We start from the raw sequence: 22,289 nt of genomic DNA, 5'->3' as shown, positions 1-22,289 counted from the left end.
GTAGAGTATGACGATGGAATACAACAGCCGTTGTTGAATTTGGTGGAGAGTCGGTTACGGACAATTCTGGGGAAAGTCTTGTTGTAACCTGTAGCCCACCATCGAATTCTACATTTGGGAAGGACGACAACGTTGTGACTTGTTCTGCAACGGACGCATATGGCAATGTTGGCACCTGTAATTTTACGATCACTGTTGAGGGTATGTATGTTCGAACTTTGAAAAAGAGCTATCTTGCGTTGAAGTGTGATTATTTTAAAAGATAGTCTTGTAGCATAAAACACTGGTTTTAATGTTATGTTGTTATATGTTAATGGTTTTTTTGCCTTTTACTACTGATACCGGGGATAAATTATAATTCATATTAAATATTGATGAATACATTAGTCCGCTTTGAAATCATTCAACTTAAGGAGCACTTCGTTTTCAGATACAACAAATCCAGTAGTGACATGTCCTGCCGATATGACAGTGGAAAATGACTATGGTAACATGACTGCTATGGTTGAATTCAGCGGCGAGTCAGTTACAGACAACTCAGGTGAAATCCTTACGGTGACATGTGACCCACCATCCAATTCGACATTCACAAATGTTGAAAATGTCGTGACCTGTACAGCTACTGATGCGTCTGGAAATGTCGGGAGCTGTAATTTTACTATAACACTGCAAGGTATGTAGCTAGGGACAGTTATCTATGTTGAGTTATCCAATCTAAGGCATCTCCTGCTCACGAAAAGTAGCTATGCGGGCGATCAATGTCAAGAGGTTATTAGTAATGTTTAGCTTGTTTCAGAAATTGACTTTGCTCTAGCGCTTCCTTGTTGTAACCTGTAGCCCAGCATCAAATTCTGCATTTTGGACATGCTGAAAATGTGGTGATTTGTTTTGCTACTAATGATTCTGGCAATACTGGAAGGTCTATTTGAACAATAACTGTGGAATGTACGTGACAGAGGATATTTGAAAGGTTTCTAAGAAATAATGAAGTTGTTATAAGAGTGTGTAATGACGGAAGTGCGACATAATAGCATTAATGTATTGAAAGTGTAACTTTTAGTATTTGTTTGAACTGTGAATTAGATGACTTGGATTCGTTATGAATGAAGAATTTTCATGGTCTTCGAATCGTGCACTGAACACAAGACCAGTTCATATTTTGAATATTGAGAGGATGGTTTCACATACCATTCGTATCTTCTCACAGACTATCAAAGTCCGGATGTTACCTGTCCTGCTGATATCACAGTGGAGTATGACTATGGTAATACGACGGCTGTGGTTGAATTCAGTGGAGAGTCGGTCACAGACAACTCTGGTGAAATCCTTACAGTTATCTGTCAACCAGCATCGAATTCTACATTCGGGGATGGTACACATAAAGTGATGTGTTTTGCTACCGATTCATCTGGCAATATAGGGCTTTGTTATTTTAATGTAACTGTACAAGGTAAGTACACACATTTAATTTCTTTCTTTCTTTTAGTGCTCTTTGACATGAAGATTGTGTGTGGAAATACAGCGTTTACTTTTTAAAACACTGCACTTCTATAGCCACGTAGACACACATGCTTTTTACACAAGAAATATTATATCATGATCTAAGGTTACATAGGAGTCATGACAATATCTTCAATATATCTTGTTAAAACGCACAAGTAAATAATAAAAATGGTCTCTATTGGACTTGTCATATGCCCAACCAATTGCATTTTAGTGTATCGAAAAACCGATAAGAACAACAGTAAAGTCGATGTAGCACGACACTTAAATCAATGTGGTCAACAATTTCTTAATCACACTGCCTGAAGAAAGACAGCATCACATTACTCTGTCAGGTGCAATTATCAGCTAAGCGGTAATAGAGGAATCAACTCCGTCTGCAAAAGTTGACACACTGTCCAGCGGGAGAACAGACGTAGTCAAAAGAACAGATCCGGATCCACAAGCACCGTCACCGCCGTCTGAAATCCTTTTAGACAATGTTTCAACTCTTGTAGACGGGGTTAATTCCTCTATATGAAATGTCATTTAAAAAAATCGTTGACCACATCGATTTAAATGTACACGGTCACCGTAAATTTGCATATTCCATATATGCTAAATGGCCGGGGCTTAGCTTACAACCCCGTAACACCTGTAGCTGTCGATCCGCCATATTTGATACGTCAACGTTCGTGCATACAACGCTTCTAACTACGTCATGGCTGGTCATGTAGGGGCGCCCTTTTTAAAAAGTGGCCACCCGCGTAAAATGTGTGATTGGCTATAAAAATAGGTGACCGAATACCTTTAACTGTCGTGCTATATCGATTTTACTGTTGTTCCCATCATTTTCTCGATACACTAAAATGCATTTGGTTGTATTAGCCTAGACTCTTGTTTGCCAATAAATTTTGAAAATGTGGTGACTTGCTTTGCTACTGATGCATCTGGCAATGTAGGAAGCTGTAATTTCACGATTTGTGTCGAACGTATGTTGTTATAACGGTTAAAGATGTGCATTTAATAAAAGTAAAATAGAAACATTTTGATACGTGTGCAAATATGTTTACGTAGACGTCCTTTGAAATTTAAATATCACAACCTGAAACAAACTTAACTTTAGGGAAGTGTTGACTGAAAGTGAGGCATTAATATAGAAATAACGGACGACGCGCTGACCATGAACGTTTATTTATGGGCAAGAGCGAGAGGAAAGCCAAACATAAATGGGCGAGGCTTGCCGAGCCCGTTAATGTTGGCTTTCCTCTCACCCGCGCCAACAATAAACGTTCATGGTCAGCGCCGAGTCTGTTATTTCCGTTATATCATCAACGAACCCCACAAAACCGTGAAAAATTACGAAAATTTCCCACGCGAACGACAACGGGGCACCAGAACCTGTCAGTGAGTAGTACGCGCACTGCAAAAATTTTGCAAATCCCGAGATTTTTTTTTGAAAAAAAGCGTCTAAACTTGGCGCACAAGTGCTCTATTTTATTTTGTGTTGGTTATGGTCTTTGTATAACTCACAATTTTTGTTTTAGCTGTAAAGTTACTATATATTTACGATATTATTCATATTCACGGGCATGAAAACAAACCATTACTGTGTATTTGTGGGCAGTCACGTGGTTCATGCCTACCTCACCATTACTTCAATAATACTATAAGATAAGATAAGATAAGATAAGATAAGATAAGATAAGATAAGATAAGATAAGATAAGATAAGATAAGATAAGATATACTTTATTGTCCATAAAACATGTCTTTGAAAACCAGGACCACCATATAACACCGAATACGGACAAACCCATACACACAACACAGAAGCTAAACGAACAGAGCCCTGGATTAAAAGTTTCCACTTAAAATTGCGATTGCTCTGGTTTTCCGGCGGGATCAGACATATTCGTATTTAAAACAGCAAGAGCTGATGTTATAAATGACTTCTTAAAAAGATTTTTCTAGCCCTAGGCACAAGAAGACGGCGTCTCGAAGGCAGATATTGAAACTTGTCATTCAATGGGTGACATTTTTTACCAAAAATGGATAAGCCTGTTCTTCGAAGGGCCTGAGTGTACTGTTCTCCAAGATCTTTAAGCTTCGTCCCAACCAGTCGACAACATTTCTTTATACTTTTTTTAGTTGCATTCGTTTCTTTTGAACAGGGATCACAGTGGATAGTTTTACGATCTTGGTACAAAATAGGTGTTCAAAACCAATTGAAATAAACGGGTAAATACGTGACTTAACTGATAGGCACATGTTTTGAAAACACTACCCTACCGACCATCTAGACCAGAGGCTTTAGAAGGGTTGAGCTTCAAAAAAACCCCGATTAATGGACGACATCTTCCTCTTTGACGCTAACTGACCAAGGAATGAGAAGTTGACAAGTCATATCGCATTCCTTCTTAAAACCATGTATATTTTATGCCTTAAATAGCGTCGCTGAGTTTCAGTGTTTTAATTGATTTTAAACCCTCGTACAAATATAAATTTTGATTGGCAGACACTACCAGTCCAGTGGTAACTTGTCCGAGCGACAAAATAGTTCCCTATGACTATGGAAACACAACAGCTGTGGTCGAGTTTGGTGGTGAGTCAGCGACAGATAACTCGGGGGAAATACTCTCCGTAACGTGTACTCCGCCGTCGAATTCTACATTTGAAGATGGTGAAAATGTAGTGACGTGTTCCGCAACTGATTCATCCGGCAACGTTGGAAGCTGTAATTTCACTATTACTGTTGAAGGTATGTTAAAATTGTACGCTATCATGGCTGACCTTAACTTGTCAATTATTGCCGAGGCCAATGATAGTCATCAGAGACACGGTTTGAATAATGGATGTTTGTTTCTTTTTGTAGACAATGTAACCCCTGTTGTTACCTGCCCTGCTGACATGACAGTGGAGTACGACTACGGAAACACGACAGCTGTAGTTGAATTTAGTGGTGAGTCGGCTACAGACAATTCTGGCGCCACTTTGACAGTGACATGTGACCCACCGTCGAATTCTACATTCTTCAGTGGTGTAAACATTGTTGTGTGTTCAGCTACGGACGAGGCAGGATTAAATGGCACCTGCACCTTCAACATCACCGTACAAGGTAATCCTTTACATTAATTACTCAGGTAATTGCACGTGGCAGTAGGCTTGATGTATATGATAAAGGTAACTTGTGCCCTGAAAATGAAAGATTTAACTTTTTCTCAAAATTTCCTTCAGCAAACTTTTAACCATTCTCTACCAAATTCAAGATAAAAATCATAGAGAAACAAGCTAACTAATATTTACCGATATTTGAAATGCAAAATGGCCGCCATCCGTGCGTTTTCTATACAGGCAAACATAAAATTCCCGATTTTCACAAAAGTAAGCTTTACTTTACTGACTCAAAGAACTTCAAAATAAGCCCCACAAGTGGTAAACCAATGCAGTATTGCAATCTGTCCCCAAGGCGAATTCTACCTTAGCAAAGTGTGTCAATGTCTGTTGGACAGTGTCTATGATCAATGGCTATGATCATTTTGGTCTCACCATATCCAATTGAAGTGACCACAAATTTAGCCACACGAGCGAAGGATGGGTTTGACCGCTGGAACAATTCTGATCAAACACTTTGAAATAGCCTATGGCATCGAGTAATAGCTTCTTTCCAACGACAAAAAAACTCACAGTACTTCTACCCTGATCTTTATTATTACGTCAATGGGTATTTTTGAAAGTCCCTTCTAAGGAAATCCACATTATTTAAGTAAATATATTCAATTGCAGCTTCTTCTACACAGTAATTCCGCTTTTGTTGTCTACTTGTTTTGATATTGTTGTTTAATTGTTGGTCTTTCTTGTCGTTCTTTTAAGGGGCATATTCCATAACATTGTACTATTGGCTGTTTTAAATTTGTTCTTTTTGTAGGCACCAATCTAATTGACTTTGCAAGTCTGTGATTTACATCAAATTTTCAAACATTTGTCAAAGTTTTCTTTGGGTTAATGTAACCTGGGACAGATAATATATAGTATACTAGTCCCAGATGTAAGCAAGTAAATAATTATTTAAGCCTGGTTTGTTCACTCATATATTACTATGATCCATTTCAGACACCACGCTTCCAGTCCTAACTTGTCCCACGAACATCACAGTTGAGAATGAATACGGCAATCTAACTGCCGTCGTTGCGTTTGACGGAGAGTCGGCCACAGACAACGCCGGACATCAACTCAGCGTGACCTGTGACCCGCCGTCCAATTCCACATTCTCCTTCAGAGAAAACGTCGTGACTTGTTCCGCCACAGATCGGTCCGGAAATGTTGGAACATGCAGTTTCACCGTAGTTGTTGAAGGTATATTTGCAAAAAATACTCCGCAACAAATGACATTGTTAAAAAAATGCTATTTTAATGAAATTATAATCCTAAATGCTGAATCCTAAAATCATGTCCTAGGAGATTTTCAATTATTTCGTTTTTGGTGTTTTGATCTTTCCAACCTGATATTATGAAATTGGTGTTTATGTAATAAAAAGAAGATGTAGTGTGTGAGTTGATAAGCTGAGGAGGTAATTTACCGATGGAACGTTATTATACCTAACTCTCCTTCGCCCATCATATTATCCCATTGGGACGTACCATTTGAGTGTTTTCATGCCTGGACGTGCCGTATCACAACAGGTTTTGCCACAGACAAATATTATAGACAGTCTATGTTTGTCTGTGGTTTTACCTATGAATTATTCACATTTGAGCACGCGCCGTCTTACTCGGACTGTCTATGTTGATAGAGTATGAAATCGTGTTCATCAGTTTGAAGACACCAAAGAGTATCATGAAGACAACATTTATCAATACCGACATATGTGTGATTTACCACAGCGGTATGCCTACATGTACTTCATCTTTCTGCAGATATACGCAGTCCAGTCGTGAACTGCCCTGCAAACGTTACATCCGAAATCGACGACGGCAATACTACAGCAGTGGTAGAATTTGACGGCGAGTCAGCCACTGACAACTCGGGGCAAGACATGGTCGTCACCTGTGACCCACCATCGAACTCCACCTTCGGCTATGACGTCACTGTTGTCACGTGTTCTGCGACAGACCTTTCCGGAAATAATGGCTCATGTGAATTCACAGTCACAGTAGAAGGTGAGGCATTTGTAAAGTGAAATATCAGATATTATTACATGCCTCGAGGTGAGTGCAAATCAGCGCATTGATTTCAATAGGAACATCCGGGGAATTAACGGGCCGTGTGAAAGATGTTCTGACCGGTTTCCATAGTTACCCGGTCCGGTGAAGCACTTCGACGTTTTGACAGCAGAGTAAACGCTTAACGCTAGATATAAAATATCCATGCGCGCACTTCTATTTTGACTTTCGTTAAAATCTGTTTGAAGCTTGTCGATAATGGTAAAATTGTTTGAGAATACCCTGCATGTAACTAAATGTCATATGTAGTAAACTGTGAAAGGCATGTAATAAATATTTTTGCCTGAATACTTGGGTTATGTGCCCTCGTAGCAGGAGCAGTTTGCCCTCCTGGCGTCGGGCGAATTGTCAACTGCTCTCCGGCACATCAACCCATGTATTCAGGCAATAATATATGTTCTTACCACGGAAAATGTACCTTCTCACGTCCCTTGTAGGCTGGGAGTGTGAGAACACCAGTGCGGGATCCATTTGATCTTACACACTCCTTATTGTTGCTCGAGCAAAATAAATGTTTGTAAGATGAATGTTCACTTGTCCTTTTCTGTCCCGCGCCTTAACCGCGTGTTTATGTGGCGAATTGGCGGTCGTGTACTATAAAACCAGAACTCCAGCGCGGGCTGACGACACACGTCAAAGTGACTGGGTCTGTGTACTCCACTTTGGTGACAAATATGTAATGAAGATTGACCAAAACACGATGGCATGTGGTTAATTTTACTAATACATAGCCAAATTGTTAATACTAAGAGCTGTTAGAGCAACGAGAAGAAAACTTTCATCAGTATAAACATATTTGATATAGCATTCTGTGTGATTTGTCATGGACTACGTTTTTTCGAAGGGGAAAAATAGCATCTCACAGCCCCAAGGACTTGGGATCAGATTCTCACACGAGTCAGAGATATTTTGTCTCACACGAGCCGCAGGCGAGTGTCAGACAAAATATCCCAAGTGAGTGTGAGAAGTCTGATCCCAGGTCCTTGGTGTGTGAGATTCTTTTTCTCACATGATCACAAAATACATTAAATTCACGTTTGACACGTACTACATTATCCAAAACCGTGACAAGTCTGTCGTGTGCCACTGTACTCTGACCTTCTTACTTTGTAGTTCCGGCCCGTTTGGTACCCATCGTGCCATTGGATAACATTTTGCGCGCATGAACGAAACAGGCTGTTTATCTTCAAATCAGAGCTCGTGTAATATTTACTGCAGAGTGTGGGACGATTTCTGAGAGTGTGGGATCGATTTTTCCCACACCGTTGATCCCACACCCCAAGCGGCCAGGAATGTGAGAATGTATTTTTCTCGCTGATATGCTAATTGACTTTCAGCAAGTTAACACACTTGCCACCGAGAACAAACGAAAATGATAATATCAAGTCCTGGAATACATTGTCCCAATGACATTTAGTACATGCCTCGTATATCGAACGTCGCGCGCTCCATAGGATTCAATGGTAACTCGTCGATGACGTCGCGGGCCGCATAGTCATCACTGGACTGAAATTGAACCGAAACTATTTTCAATTTGACAAAGTTTTGATATAAAAATGTTGAAATTTCATGTTTTGCATAAGAAATCCGAGTTTAGGAAAGTTTTGCAGAAAAAAATGATAAACCGCATAACAGTAGTTTAAATATATCAATGCGCCATTCGATGATAAAAATCGTTCCATTTCTAACGGATTTTCGTCTAAGATGGAAATAAAGCATTTGATTATCATTTGCCAATAAATCTAAATATTTTGAGTGAAAACTGTGTAATAGAGACATGTGATAAAAACATTATGGCCCAAACAAGGGATTAAGTACCCTCGGGGCAGGAGACCATTTGCTCTCCTTACGTCGGGCAAATGGTCACCTACCCTCGGGCACATAGTCCCATGTTTGGACTATAATATATATTATCGTTTTGTAAACTTTGCATATCCTCCCTTCTTATAATCTGTATTCCCTGTGTTTTTTATAGATACTACACCACCGGTGGTCAGCTGTCCTCCACGCACGTTTTCTGAGTACGACTACGGAAATACAACCGCTGTTGTAACCTTCTCATCGTCTGCCACCGACAATTCAGGATATGTGAATGTGACCTGTGACCCTCCGTCTGGTTCAGTATTTGGTAAAGGTAACACTCGAGTCTACTGCGCAGCGACAGATTTTGCTGGTAACCAAGATACCTGCAATTTTAGAGTCACTGTTCGAGGTAAGACACTACTGATGTGAAATCAACGCTTTGATGATTCTTAGTCAAATGTAGTGTTCGTAAATAAGAAGCACATGAAAGCAAGTATTAACAAATAAATTCACACGATTTTCAGATCGAACAGACCCGGTACTGACTTGTCCTCCATCTCAGACTGTGGAGCTAGAAAATGGAAACACAACAATCGTTACATTCGACGGAGAATCAGCTACAGACAATTCTGGACAGGATATAACTGTCGTCTGTGACCCAAGCTCTAACTCGTCATTTCCGGTTGGTGAAACTATAGTCACGTGTTATGGTATAGATGCCTCAAACAACGTAGGGACATGTGGATTCAAAATTGTTGTACAAGGTTTGTATTTAAAAAAATCAATTTAGTGGTTTTTCACCAATGACTTTATATGTAGCTTTAATTGAAAATCTGCAAATATTTTATTGAATACTTATACTGACATTACTGGTCATAGAAGTGTGATACGAATAATTCAAACGATTTTCATTTCAGACACAACTGACCCCTCGCTGACATGCCCTGCTAATCTTACCGTTGAATATGACTATGGCAATACAACTGCAGTGGTTACATTCAACACATCTGCCAGCGACAATTCAGGATACTCTCTTGATGTGACGTGTAGTCCGCCATCCGGGTCGACGTTTGAAAGTGGCACCACTGAAGTCACGTGTACGGCTACTGATGACGCCTCAAATGAAGGAAGCTGTACATTCTTCGTCACCGTGCAAGGTTTGATTTTCGGTTCTGTTGCGATTCATTTCACTTGTAGCCGACTTCAGTAAAGCTGCACAACTCACAGTGTGAAACAAACCAAGTTGTAGTTGAGTATAAACTGTAAACTGGGATGTCACGTCACGGAAAATGATCCTCAAAGCACTCAATAATTTTTTTTAGCGTTCGTGTATATTTAATCTGAACTCTGCAATACACTTACCAGCTATTATGGTACGCACCTGCGCAATGCTGGTTCACTGCAGTCAATTAATGAGTCGGTGTCTTTAACATGTGATTTGAGACCCCAAGGTAACTATTGGTATTTTACATGTGACTGTTCGTCTTACCCTGTGAGTTGTGGAGGTAAAGTGAAACACACTGTAGCTTCAAAACAAGCAACCAATACGTTGCAGTTTTTTAAGTCGAATCGTCAATATGTTCTCTCACCAGATACCACTAGTCCAGAAGTCACTTGTCCCGTCAACATCACTGTCACCAATGACTACGGAAACACAACAGCTTTTGTCGTGTTTGATGGTGAGTCAGTCACGGATAATTCTGGAGTGCAACTCAATGTGACCTGTGACCCGCCCTCGAATACCACTTTCACCAGCGGACCCACCACCGTGACATGCACTTCAATCGATATGGCTGGAAATGTAGGGACCTGTACTTTCACGGTATTAGTACAAGGTATGCTGAACGTTGTTTTTATGATGTTCGTAGTACATAAAAATAGAGAAACAGGGCTGCTTTAAAAAAATTCACTGATTAATGAAAATCATTTCAGTTAATGGGCTGGACAATAATCGACACTTGATAAATTCGGCATCAAAAAGATTTTCAAAAGGGGAGATAACGTCAATAGTATCACATAAAACATTAAAAGGGTAAATATCGGAACATTTAAAGATATACAGTCACCTGTAATCTATATATGCCCATATATAGTCAAAGGGGCGTTCCTTGGTATTCAAAATGCCCATGTGAGGGCACTGTCTTTAAAAAGTGGCCACCCACTTAAAATCTGTGATTGGCTAGATTTTCTCTTCCATGTAACGTTTGCAAAATTGGAACAGGTGACAGTATACCTTTATTGTAAACATAGATTTGATGTGTAAATCTATCTATGAGAAATAACAAATGTCAAGGCAAAAGCGAGATCTCCGTAATCATCGTGTCCAATAACAGAGAAAATAGTCCCTTGATTAAAAATGGTATTTTAAGCACATGGTATGTTTCTAATGGTAATAGTTGCGGTGGGACTGTTTAGTCGCCTCGTGACACCAAAATTAAAATCATAAAAACCAGCTCGATACGACATCGAGATGGATGACATTTCTGATCACTTCAAAATGAATCTCTCTCTAAGGCATGTGGGTGTTTTAGACTAGGTTGTAGAAACTATCGATCTTTCGTCAACATAAACCCTGACATTATTAGCTGTATTTGCAGCTACGCACAGATAGCCTTATAGCATTTGCCATATAAAGTAATATTTTTATCATATCCAAATTATAAATTTTCATTTGCATTCCCAGACACTGTTAAGCCAACGATAAGCTGTCCTGCCGATATTACTGTCGAGTATGACTACGGCAACACGTCGGCCCTTGTTGAATTCAGCGGAGAGTACGCCACTGACAACTCGGGATCGGTGCTCTCAGTTGTCTGTGACCCGCCATCGAATTCTACATTTTGGGATGGAGAAAATGTGGTTACGTGTGTCGCCACAGATGGCGCTGGTTTAGCTGCTTCTTGTAACTTTACAGTAACTGTCCAAGGTATGTAGACATCCTAAGGCCAAAGAAAAGAAAGTTTCTGGTCCTTGACAATCAGCAAAAGTGATGCGGTGACGCGTTTTTTTTTCTTTTTGTTCCCTCTCTCTTTATACCTTACAATGCTGGTTTGGCAGTATTGATGCAACAGTTGTTCCTTTTATCACTGGCCGCATAATACTTCCGTTTTCTTTTTAGCATTTTGGAATGCAAACAGGGATATCAAGGATAGCTGTACTAACGAGTGTGTAAACCCAAAAAATACATGATACGCAGGTTCTAAAATGATGCGCGCGGTGACCAGAAATTCTATTTTTGGCTTAAGTCTTGTACTGGGTATTCCAGAATTACATTGGATAATGGCAAAAAGACATCTGACGTATTTTCATTGCCCTTACTAATACCACATTTAAATCGAAAAGTCTTTTAACCGACTAGTGTAATTCTTTTACAGACACAACACCACCAATGGTAACATGCCCTGCCGTCATGACAGTGGAGTATGACTATGGCAATTCGACGGCCGTGGTTGAATTCAGCGGCGAGTCGGTAACCGACAACTCAGGTGCAACTCTTTCGGTGACCTGTGACCCACCATCGAATTCTACATTCGCGGATGGAGAAAATGTGGTGACTTGCACTGCAACCGATGCATCCGGGAATGTTGGAAGTTGTAATTTTACGATTACCGTCCAAGGTATGTATGATCAGGAAATTGACGCCTACTTACCCGTAGCAATGTGAGAAAAGATTAACTAGTCGGAACTAACGTTATAATTTTAATTTTTTGTTTCTTACAGACACCATTGCCGCTGTCTTGACGTGTCCTGCTGATATGACAGTTGAGTACGACTATGGCAACACCACTGCTGTCGTGGAATTTGCTGACGCAAAAGCTTTGGATAACTCAGGTGAAAGCCTGGCGGTTACATGCGTCCCACCATCGAACACAACGTTCCCGGATGGAGAACATGAAGTCACATGTTCTGCGACTGATGGCTCTGGAAATGTTGGAAGCTGTAATTTCACAATTATCGTACAAGGTATGTTTAAGTGTCCGTGACTTTAAGTACCTTTACTCTTTCGTGTGCACATAATGCGTAACTTAAATCATCAAGCGACGGCATACCACGAGATTTGACAAGTTCACGACATATGTGCACGAGCGATAGCAATTGCATTTATTGAGCGAACTAGATAAAATCGAGTTCGCATAATCGTTGCTAAGGTGATTTATTGATATGATATCTTACTATTAAATCGAAATTCTGGCGATAAACGTCAAAAAAGATAATTTTACTGTAGCTGAGATCTCGTGCCTATTCTAACTATATTGCGAACATTGCATGGATAATTTCACGTCTCGACCAATCAGAGAGCAGTTTTTGCACGATCGATGTACTGGTGTGGTATAATAAATAAATATATCATTGCAGATACAACAGATCCAGTGGTTGTATGCCCTAATGATTTGGTTGTTGAGTATGACTATGGAAATACGACGGCTGTGGTTGAATTCAGTGGGGAGTCAGTCACAGACAACTCTGGTGAAATCTTGTCGGTGACCTGTGACCCACCCTCGAATTCTACATTCGGCGACGGAGAAAATGTGGTGACGTGTTCGGCAACTGATGCAGCTGGAAATGTCGGCACATGTAACTTCACAATAACTGTAGAAGGTGCGTAATATTGATGTAATTGCTTGATCTTGTCTATGTTACTCCCTGTATATGGTTCAAACAAACTATCAGACAGGATCCAAGCGTCTATAATCTGGATGTAGTTATTCTGCAAACCGTACAAGTGAAACAAGATCTGATTTATATGTCCCTTGTGTTCAGATCAAAATATGTACTTGACTGCAAATAGGATTTACGAATAAATCCGTTCACAAAATGGAGTGTTGATGCCCAGTGCTGCCTCCAAGGCATGTCGTTTCTCTCTGAAGTCAATTCAATTTGCGAAGACTATTTGGTTCACAAAATAAGCTTTCTTCGTTAGAGGTATACAATCACCTGTAATCTAAATATGCCCATGTATGGTCAAAGGGCGTTCCTTGGTATTCAAAATGCCCATGTGAGGGCGCTGTTTTAAAAAGTGGCCACCCGCTTAAAATCTGTGATTGGTTAGATTTTCTCTTTCCATGGTAACTGTGGCAAAAAGGAAACAGGTGACAGTATACCTTTAACAGAAAATCATCCTTTGATATCGCCACCATTGTTTTATGGACTGAAAAGGAGACACTAAGCAATCGATAATATACATGTTGAAGCACTTTGCAGTCTGGGCCTAACCTGTTCGAAAAACAATTTGAAGACATTTTTGTCAGTTGACGGTCACACCGCCGTTGCAACAACAATCACATGACCGACATGATATTGGCAGTGAGGCTTTAATTCTGGAACGCTCCCTTGCCGACATTTCGAGAATGTGCAAATATATATCAACAAGAACTCTTCGCAATAACATGTTCCTCATTTTCAGTTGGAGTTTTAAACGTCATAATAATATCCATATTGCACTGTAAAGCATTAACGAGAGGCACAATGCCTTGTTTACAAGACACCGATAAACATGAAAAAGTTGTAGGTGTACTGCAATTTATGTTATCGTTTTGCAATTTTACAACCATAAAGATACTACGAGTCCAGTTGTAACATGTCCAGCTGACATGACAGTCGAGTATGACTATGGTAATACAACAGCGGTTGTTGAATTCAGCGGCGAATCAGTCACAGACAACTCTGGTGAAATACTTACGGTAACCTGTGACCCACCATCCAATTCGACATTCGTGGACGGTGAACATGTAGTGACCTGTACAGCCACTGATTCATCCGGCAATGTTGGAACTTGCAATTTCACGATTACTGTCCAAGGTACAGTAAACCATTGTGGTGCTGTGCTAATACTCACTATGCTTGACACGATCGGTTTCTTCTCCTTCAAAAGTGACCTATCATGTTTTCACGGCTATTTGAGCTTTTGGTTAACTTGATAACCATGAGGTTTCCTTTGCTTGGGAGATTTACAATACTTGAGGTAGTATGCGCCTCGGATGTGAAAGACTTAAACTTTTGCCCAAAATTTCCTCCAGAAATATTTCAACTATTCTCTTTCAAAATCAAGAATAAAAATCGGGGTCACCGTGCAAACTTTGGTACTACGGATACAAATTACTCAAGATTTACCGATATCTGAAATTCAAAATGGCCGCCATCCCTGTGTTAACTCTATGGAGAAATATAAAATTTTCGTTTTTCGAAAAAATAGGGCGGTGAAAAGTTTTCTTACACCAAGAGCTTTAAAATGAACCCCAACAAGTGGTATATCAGAAAAGAATTGTAAAAGTTTGAGGGTCCAAATATCTGTCCCCGAGGCGCGTTTTACCTTAACATATTAATGAAATAAACATTTGATGTGTAAGGCAACACTAATGCTAACACTTCGTGCATGATGTCACTGTTATCTGCATGAAATATTTCAAAGCTAGCCCGGACAAAACGACAGCAAACAATCACACAGAAATTATACACTAGCTTCACTCTAACCCTTTTTATTCACACACTCCACAGACACTACCAATCCAGTGGTAACATGTCCAGCCGACATGAATGTTGAATATGACTACGGCAACACATCAGCTGTGGTTGAGTTCAGCGGAGAGTCAGTCACAGATAACTCTGGTGAGACACTGACGGTGACCTGTGACCCACCATCGAATTCCACATTCTGGGATGGCGAGAACGTAGTTACCTGTACCGCTACTGATGCATCTGGCAATGTTGGAACTTGTAATTTTACAATCACAGTTGAAGGTAGGCAGGAATGTTAAAAATGTAAAAAAATAAAAATCTAAGACAAGCACATGGCGACTGCAGGACTAGCATACACAATCAATTTTCTGTTTTCAGCTCATGAAGTAAAATTTTAATATTCTTTGCCGTATCACAGCAAAAAGGAAATATCCGAAATGTTGTTTAAGAGGTTGCAGATGTGTAAAATGGTGGGTCTACATCTCTTTCTACAGACACAACGGAGCCTGTTGTAACTTGTCCTGCCGATATAACTGTGGAGTATGACTATGGTAATACGACGGCTGTGGTTGAATTCAGTGGAGAGTCTGTCACAGACAACTCTGGTGAATTCCTTACAGTTGCCTGTAGTCCACCATCGAATTCTACATTTGGGGATGGTGAAAATGTAGTGACTTGCTCTGCTACCGATTCAGCTAATAATACCGGAAGCTGTAATTTCACAATCACTGTACAAGGTACGTGACAGCAGTTGTTTGAAAGGTTTCTACGTTATATGGTTACAAGAGCATATTATGGTCAAAGTGCGACATATTAACTTTAATTTATGAAAAGTGAAATTCTCGCTGTGATCTGTAGTCCGCCCTAGAATTCTATATTTTCTTGCTCTGCCACCGATTCACCAGGAAATATTTGGACTTTTAATTTCAACGTAACTGCGAAACGTAAGCTTACGTTTACAAATTTAGGCGCAAAATTTTGCAATCATTACAGGTAAGAGATATTTGATATTAACCCGGTTGCTAAAATCTTTACAGACACGACCAAACCAGAAGTAACGTGTCCTGCCGACATGACGGTTGAGAACGACCATGGTAACACGACAGCTGTGGTTGAGTTCAGCGGAGAGTCGGTTACAGACAACTCGGGCGAAACCCTTTCGGTGACCTGTGACCCACCATCGAATTCCACATTCGTAGACGGAGACAATGTAGTGACTTGTACCGCTACTGATGCATCTGGCAATGTTGGAACTTGCAATTTTACAATCACAGTTGAAGGTATGAAGCAGTCCCTTCGTTAAGACCTGGTAGCTGCAAAGTTTCAAAAAAGCGTAATGACTTCAGTTGCTGTTGTATTACATAATGCTGTGCTTCACCACAGATAATAGAAAACATACTGTCTCTCTATTTGTCTGTGGCTTTACGTATGGCATTTTGATAGCATTCTACAATTCGGATAGAGGGCGTTTTGTTAATATCTGTACGTTATCAGCGTGGTAATACGAAACAGCATTACAAATTCAGGAATGAAGCTTTACCAGCATTATGTTGGCACTTTGATTTCAATACATGCTGAATTTCACATCATTAAAACTAGTTAAATTTAATTAGTTTGTAATTATATAGGGCTGACAAATCAGAAAATATGGAAACGAAAGATATGCAAAGTACAAGCCAACGAAACAGTTTTGTTATCTACTTTTTCTACAGACGCAGTGAATCCAATAGTAACGTGTCCTGCTGACATAACAGTCGAGAATGAGTATGGGAATATGACGGCGGTTGTTGACTTTGGCGGTGAGTCGGCCACGGACAACTCTGGTAATACGCTCTCAGTGACCTGTGACCCTCCGGCTAATTCTACTTTCTTCAGTGAAGGAAATGTGGTGACTTGTTCTGCTACTGATGGATCTGGAAACACTGGAACTTGCAATTTCACTGTCACCGTGCAAGGTATGTGACAATAGTATACCGCTCAGCAATGCGTGTGAGCATGGAATACTCAGTGAAAAAGTTTATATCCGACAGGAAGTTTACACAAATGCGAGCAAGAGCCATTTTACCTCAAAAGTACGTTAAGTCTTTGCAACGATGACAGCAAGTAGCTTGTACGTTTTTAAGTGTACCATAAGAACCATCGTTTTTAACATATCAAATCAATACAAAATGTCCCATTAGTGTATTTTATACGTAAATATGACCACAGAATCATGGACATTCCCATTCAAATTGTTATCTTTTCTGGAAGACAAAAATACCTACTCTATTATGCTGATGTGAACTTGCTTGCTTAGTATGACCCTCTCTTTTGTCATATCAACTTGGCCGACGTTTCATTATATTAAATAGCACAGTCTTAACACTAGGTGAATAAGAAACATTAGAAATTCTTTGCGTCACCATATATGCCAGTTTAAAGATGTGGTTTATATTTCAAACAGTTAAAGGTATACTGTCACCTATTCCAATTTTGCCACAGTTACCATAGAAAGAGAAAATCTAACCAATTACAGATTTAAAGCGTGCGGCCGCTTTATAAAAACTGCGCGCCCTCACATGGGTATTTTGAATACCAAGGAATACCCCTTTGACTATATATGGGCATATTTAGATTACAAGTGACTGTGTACCTTAAACATGAATCATACTTACTTGATTTGTGATAATCATTGTTTAAAACTTTATTATTTTTTTTAATTGTATCAATCAATTTGCAGACACTGAAAATCCAATTGTGACATGTCCTGCCGATATAACTGTGGAGTATGACTATGGTAATACAACAGCGGTTGTTGAATTCAGTGGCGAGTCAGTCACAGACAACTCTGGTGAAACCTTGTCGGTGACCTGTGACCCATCATCCAACTCTACATTCGAGGATGGTGAAACTGTGGTGACTTGTTCTGCAACTGATTCATCTGGCAACACTGGGACCTGCAACTTCACAATCACTGTTGAAGGTATATATTCAAAATGAAGTTTAAAAAAGGCTTCTCCGATGTTCGGGGGATTTATTGTTTACACACCCGATGCAATGCATTTGGCAATGCAAACAATTGCAGTATTAAGAAGACTGTGCAAAGCAAGCCGGGAGCACGTAAAATATCGATTAGAACACATATTTTTTGTCTGATAATAATTATAGCTCAGGGTTTGACATTATTTAGTGAACAGTATTCCCAATGTGAATCTTTTCGTGACGTATGTTACAACAACAGCAAAACTTATACATTTGTGGTGCACTACAAATTTAAAGGCGCTCTCATATTGCGTGATTTCTAACTGCTGATTAAATATCTTCGACAGATACAAGTAACCCAGTGGTAATCTGTCCTGCCGATATGGCAGTGGAGTACGACTATGGAAACACGACGGCTGTCGTTGAATTCGGTGGCGAGTCTGCTACGGACAACTCAGGACACAGTCTATCGGTGACCTGTGACCCGCCGTCGAACTCTACATTCTTGGACAGTGAAAACATTGTCACGTGTTCGGCTACGGATTTAAACAACAACACTGGTTCTTGTAACTTCACAATAACTGTGCAAGGTACGTTGGAGGCATACGGTTATCGTTTATGAAATGTTAGCAATTATGACGCAAATGATGTCTGGCAAGACTCGAATTGGACACACTGTATGACCAAAGCGTTACTGTGTAATCAGGAGAGAATTATTATTACACCAGTAAAAAAATAAATTGACCATCAAATCTTGACAGTTGTAATAAATTATACACAAGAGAAAATTGAAGGAAATATCGACAGTAACTTGTGATAATTACTATATTTTGTATGGGAGGACAACTTAAATTTCTAGCATTTCCTAGTTCGTGTTATTATAGACGACATCAGATATGCGACGATGTTTCGTATTTCTTGTCCATAATAACAACCAGCTCGATGTCTACTTTTGAGAAAACACAAGGAACATTTTTGTATATCTAGATCCTGAAAGAACATGGTTTTTTTTTTCTCAGACACAACGGATCCTGTAGTCACATGCCCCTCTGTCATGGTAGTTGAATATGACTATGGAAATACTTCTGCTGTGGTTGGGTTCAGCGGCGAGTCGGTCACGGACAACTCTGTGAGACACTGACGGTGACCTGTGACCCACCATCCAATTCTACATTCGGGGAAGGAAGCAACACAGTGACTTGCACTGCTACCGATGCATCCGGCAATGTTGGAACTTGTAATTTTACAATAACAGTGCAAGGTATACAGCATTTCCTATTTTCACTTACCTTTATTGAGATATTTCGATCATTGTTTAGAACATACAAATCGTTATCAGCAATGCAATATAAAAGCAACAATTGTGTCTTTGAAATATAACCACTTGTTGAAATTCTACACTGAGCGAAACTTTAACATTTGCCCATCAAGACAATTTAAACGCCCGAGGCATATTATTGGTTTTTACGTAGAGATACGTGAATTTACTTGAAGGAAAAATGTCTCATGTAGTGGTGAAGTTGATATTGATTCAACACTCTCTACTTGACCGATCAACGTTTTACTGTGATGAGTAGTAATGTGGAATCCATATATACCCTAAATTTCATGGAAATATGTTCGACTTATGTGGACTCAAACCCAAAACACAGATTGTTACATCGAATATAAGTATATTCCCCGCAAAATACTGTGAGGTCATAAACAGAACATGTACGCGACATGCAAAAGAGACACGTTTTAAAAATAATTCTATTCATTTTGTCAAAATCACTTGCGTTTATACAACATCTTGTTCTTATAATTCTACCTGGCAAACAGTGAAATTTACACCAATCCGCACATTTGATGTGAAATGTATGAAATCTGCGCGTTTTTTAAATAATGTCACGAAAAAACATATCCTATGTTAAGATGTATCTCATATTTTTCTTAAATTCTTGCTGAAAATGATAAGAAAGAAATACAAAAGGAATTCTTATACCTTTACTAAAATACTATTGCCTACTGGTGCTATCAAATCCCTTGTTCGAACATGTAGTTGAACCTTCTTCGTCAATGTAATACTTTGCAGATACAATCGCAGCAGTGGTTGCATGCCCGGCAGACATGACAGCTGAATACGACTACGGGAATACATCAGCTGTGGTTGAATTCAGTGGCGAGTCAGCTACCGATAACTCAGGAAAGGCCCTCACTGTAACCTGTGATCCACCGTCGAATTCCACATTCTGGGACGGAGAAAATAAAGTGACTTGTTCGGCCACAGATGGCGCTGGCAATGTCGGTACCTGCAACTTCACTGTAACTGTCCAAGGTATGTTACTACTCCCGATATTGTAAAGGGGTGCACGGCGTTGAAAGCGCAGAATATCGTCGGAAATTATTGAAGGGATGAATGCATCGTGTTTACCCGTGTTTTCATATTTCTGAAATGTAATTTTTGGCTGTTTGTGTTTGTTTTTTGTATCTTGTATCTTCATTCACTTCCTGCAGTCTGTCATAGTGTTAAGAAAATAATGTTTCTTGGTCCTGCTTTCACAGATACTACAGACCCTGTTGTAACTTGTCCTGCTGATATAACAGTGGAGTATGACTATGTAATACGACGGCTGTGGTTGAATTCAGTGGAGAGTCAGTCACAGACAACTCTGGTGCGATTCTTACGGTGACCTGTGACCCACCATCAAATTCTACTTTCGGGGATGGTGAACACGTAGTGACTTGTTCTGCTACAGATGCATCTGGCAATGTGGGAACGTGCAACTTTACAATCGTTGTTGAAGGTAGGGTTTTAAAATGATCAGTGCATTTTGGATTGCTGTATGAATGTATAACAAACGCTTCGATTTAACCATGCAACTATAATTAGATAAAAAGAGACATTTTTGCAATGCTCATGGAAACGTATTTGTCTTGGCACATCAGTCAACTTCTTGATAGTTGTTTAATTTTTTGCAATGATAATGCTTATTTTGCAAACGCTTTCAGACAGAAACATCTACATGGTTCATAACGTACGCACTTGAACTTGGATGATTAGAATTGTCTTACATTCTTTTATTTCAATTGAAAAAATTACAGACACAACAAACCCTGAAGTAACATGCCCTGCCGATATGACAGTGGAGTATGACTATGGTAATACAACAGCTGTGGTCGAATTCAGCGGCGAGTCAGTCACAGACAACTCCGGTGCAACCTTGTCGGTGACCTGTGACCCTCCATCGAATTCTACATTGGGGATGGCGAAAATGTAGTGACTTGTTCTGCGACTGATGCATCTGAAACGTTGGAACTTGTAACTTCACAATCACTGTGCAAGGTATTGTGTAATTTATAGGAACATTTAGGTTTCAGAAAAAAAAGAGACGCGAAACCACAAAAAGTGACGTGTATTTATGGCTATGTGTTTCTTGAATGTTGTCAGTTAGTGTTTAGAACATTTTCATATGCAAAGGGAAGTGCGGGCCAATATATCTACTCTTTCAGATATATCGTTCAATTTGGGCTGTCGTATCGATAAAATTCTGTCACGTTTCAAAATCCTTCTAAATGATAATTACGTAATTGCGTATCAAATTAAAATGGCGGCAGAAAGAAAGGTACAGGTCTTTCAGGGTGACCGTTTACACTTGCATGTTCATCGCAGTGTTTTCTTCTAAAGTATTCACAGAATGTGAGTGGTCAATTTGTATATGTGTGCAGTCAATTGCCTTTCTGTTTAAACTGGCACCCTGTGTTCTGGCAATTAGTGTTATGTCTCTGCCAAGACCATATAACCCATGGTATATTTTTCTTGCAAATAAAGATACCTCATTCGTAAGACCCCAGAGACTTTCATGTTTTTCTAACCATGATCAAATAATCGGCAACTGTAATGTCTGGTTTTCATCAACACATTCCGTGTGTACTTTAGAAGAAAATATGTGTGATAAACATGCAAGTGTAATCGGTCAACCTAAGAGACCTGTAATCTTTACTAGCAGGTCGTATCCTGTGTACGTGTGATCGATATTTTCCAGGTTCTCGCGTGACTATGCGTGGTTTTCTTGCATGATGATTTAGAATGGTCATAATTTCATTATCACATAAAGATTATGCTACATGGTTTCATAAAAATCATATTGCATGGTCCATGTTCTTTCTCAGACACGCTTAAGCCAGTCCTGACATGTCCGGCAGACGTAACAGTTGAATACGATTATGGAAATACAACAGCGGTGGTCGAATTCGGTGGCGAGTCAGCGATAGATAACTCTGGAGAAACCTTGTATTTGACATGTGACCCGCCGTCGAATTCCACCTTTATGAGTGGAGAAAATGTCGTTATCTGTGTTACAACTGATTCAGCTGGCAATAATG

The 22,289-nt window shown here is 39.7% G+C and overlaps 1 protein-coding gene across 1 annotated transcript; it reads left to right on the top strand.

The window, feature by feature from the left end:
* Window positions 1-21: 21 nt before the first annotated feature.
* Window positions 22-21,243, top strand: LOC139127904 (hyalin-like). Its single transcript, XM_070693759.1, has 25 exons — window positions 22-201; window positions 431-673; window positions 1,208-1,450; window positions 4,000-4,242; window positions 4,357-4,599; window positions 5,595-5,837; window positions 6,399-6,641; window positions 8,680-8,916; window positions 9,032-9,271; window positions 9,425-9,664; window positions 10,100-10,342; window positions 11,191-11,433; window positions 11,882-12,124; window positions 12,228-12,470; window positions 12,864-13,106; window positions 15,003-15,245; window positions 15,458-15,700; window positions 16,001-16,243; window positions 16,676-16,918; window positions 17,683-17,925; window positions 18,272-18,514; window positions 18,944-19,185; window positions 19,999-20,241; window positions 20,469-20,710; window positions 21,009-21,243. The coding sequence occupies exons 2-22, from the start codon at window positions 466-468 to the stop codon at window positions 19,063-19,065; spliced, it is 4,935 nt and encodes a 1,644-aa protein (XP_070549860.1). The 5' UTR covers window positions 22-201; window positions 431-465; the 3' UTR covers window positions 19,066-19,185; window positions 19,999-20,241; window positions 20,469-20,710; window positions 21,009-21,243.
* Window positions 21,244-22,289: the final 1,046 nt, after the last annotated feature.

Source organism: Ptychodera flava, unplaced genomic scaffold (assembly GCF_041260155.1).
Source record: "Ptychodera flava strain L36383 unplaced genomic scaffold, AS_Pfla_20210202 Scaffold_39__1_contigs__length_1403739_pilon, whole genome shotgun sequence".
Classification (NCBI taxonomy): Eukaryota; Metazoa; Hemichordata; class Enteropneusta; family Ptychoderidae; genus Ptychodera; species Ptychodera flava.
Note: the sequence above shows the minus strand (reverse complement) of the source record. Positions and strands in the feature narration are given on the sequence as shown.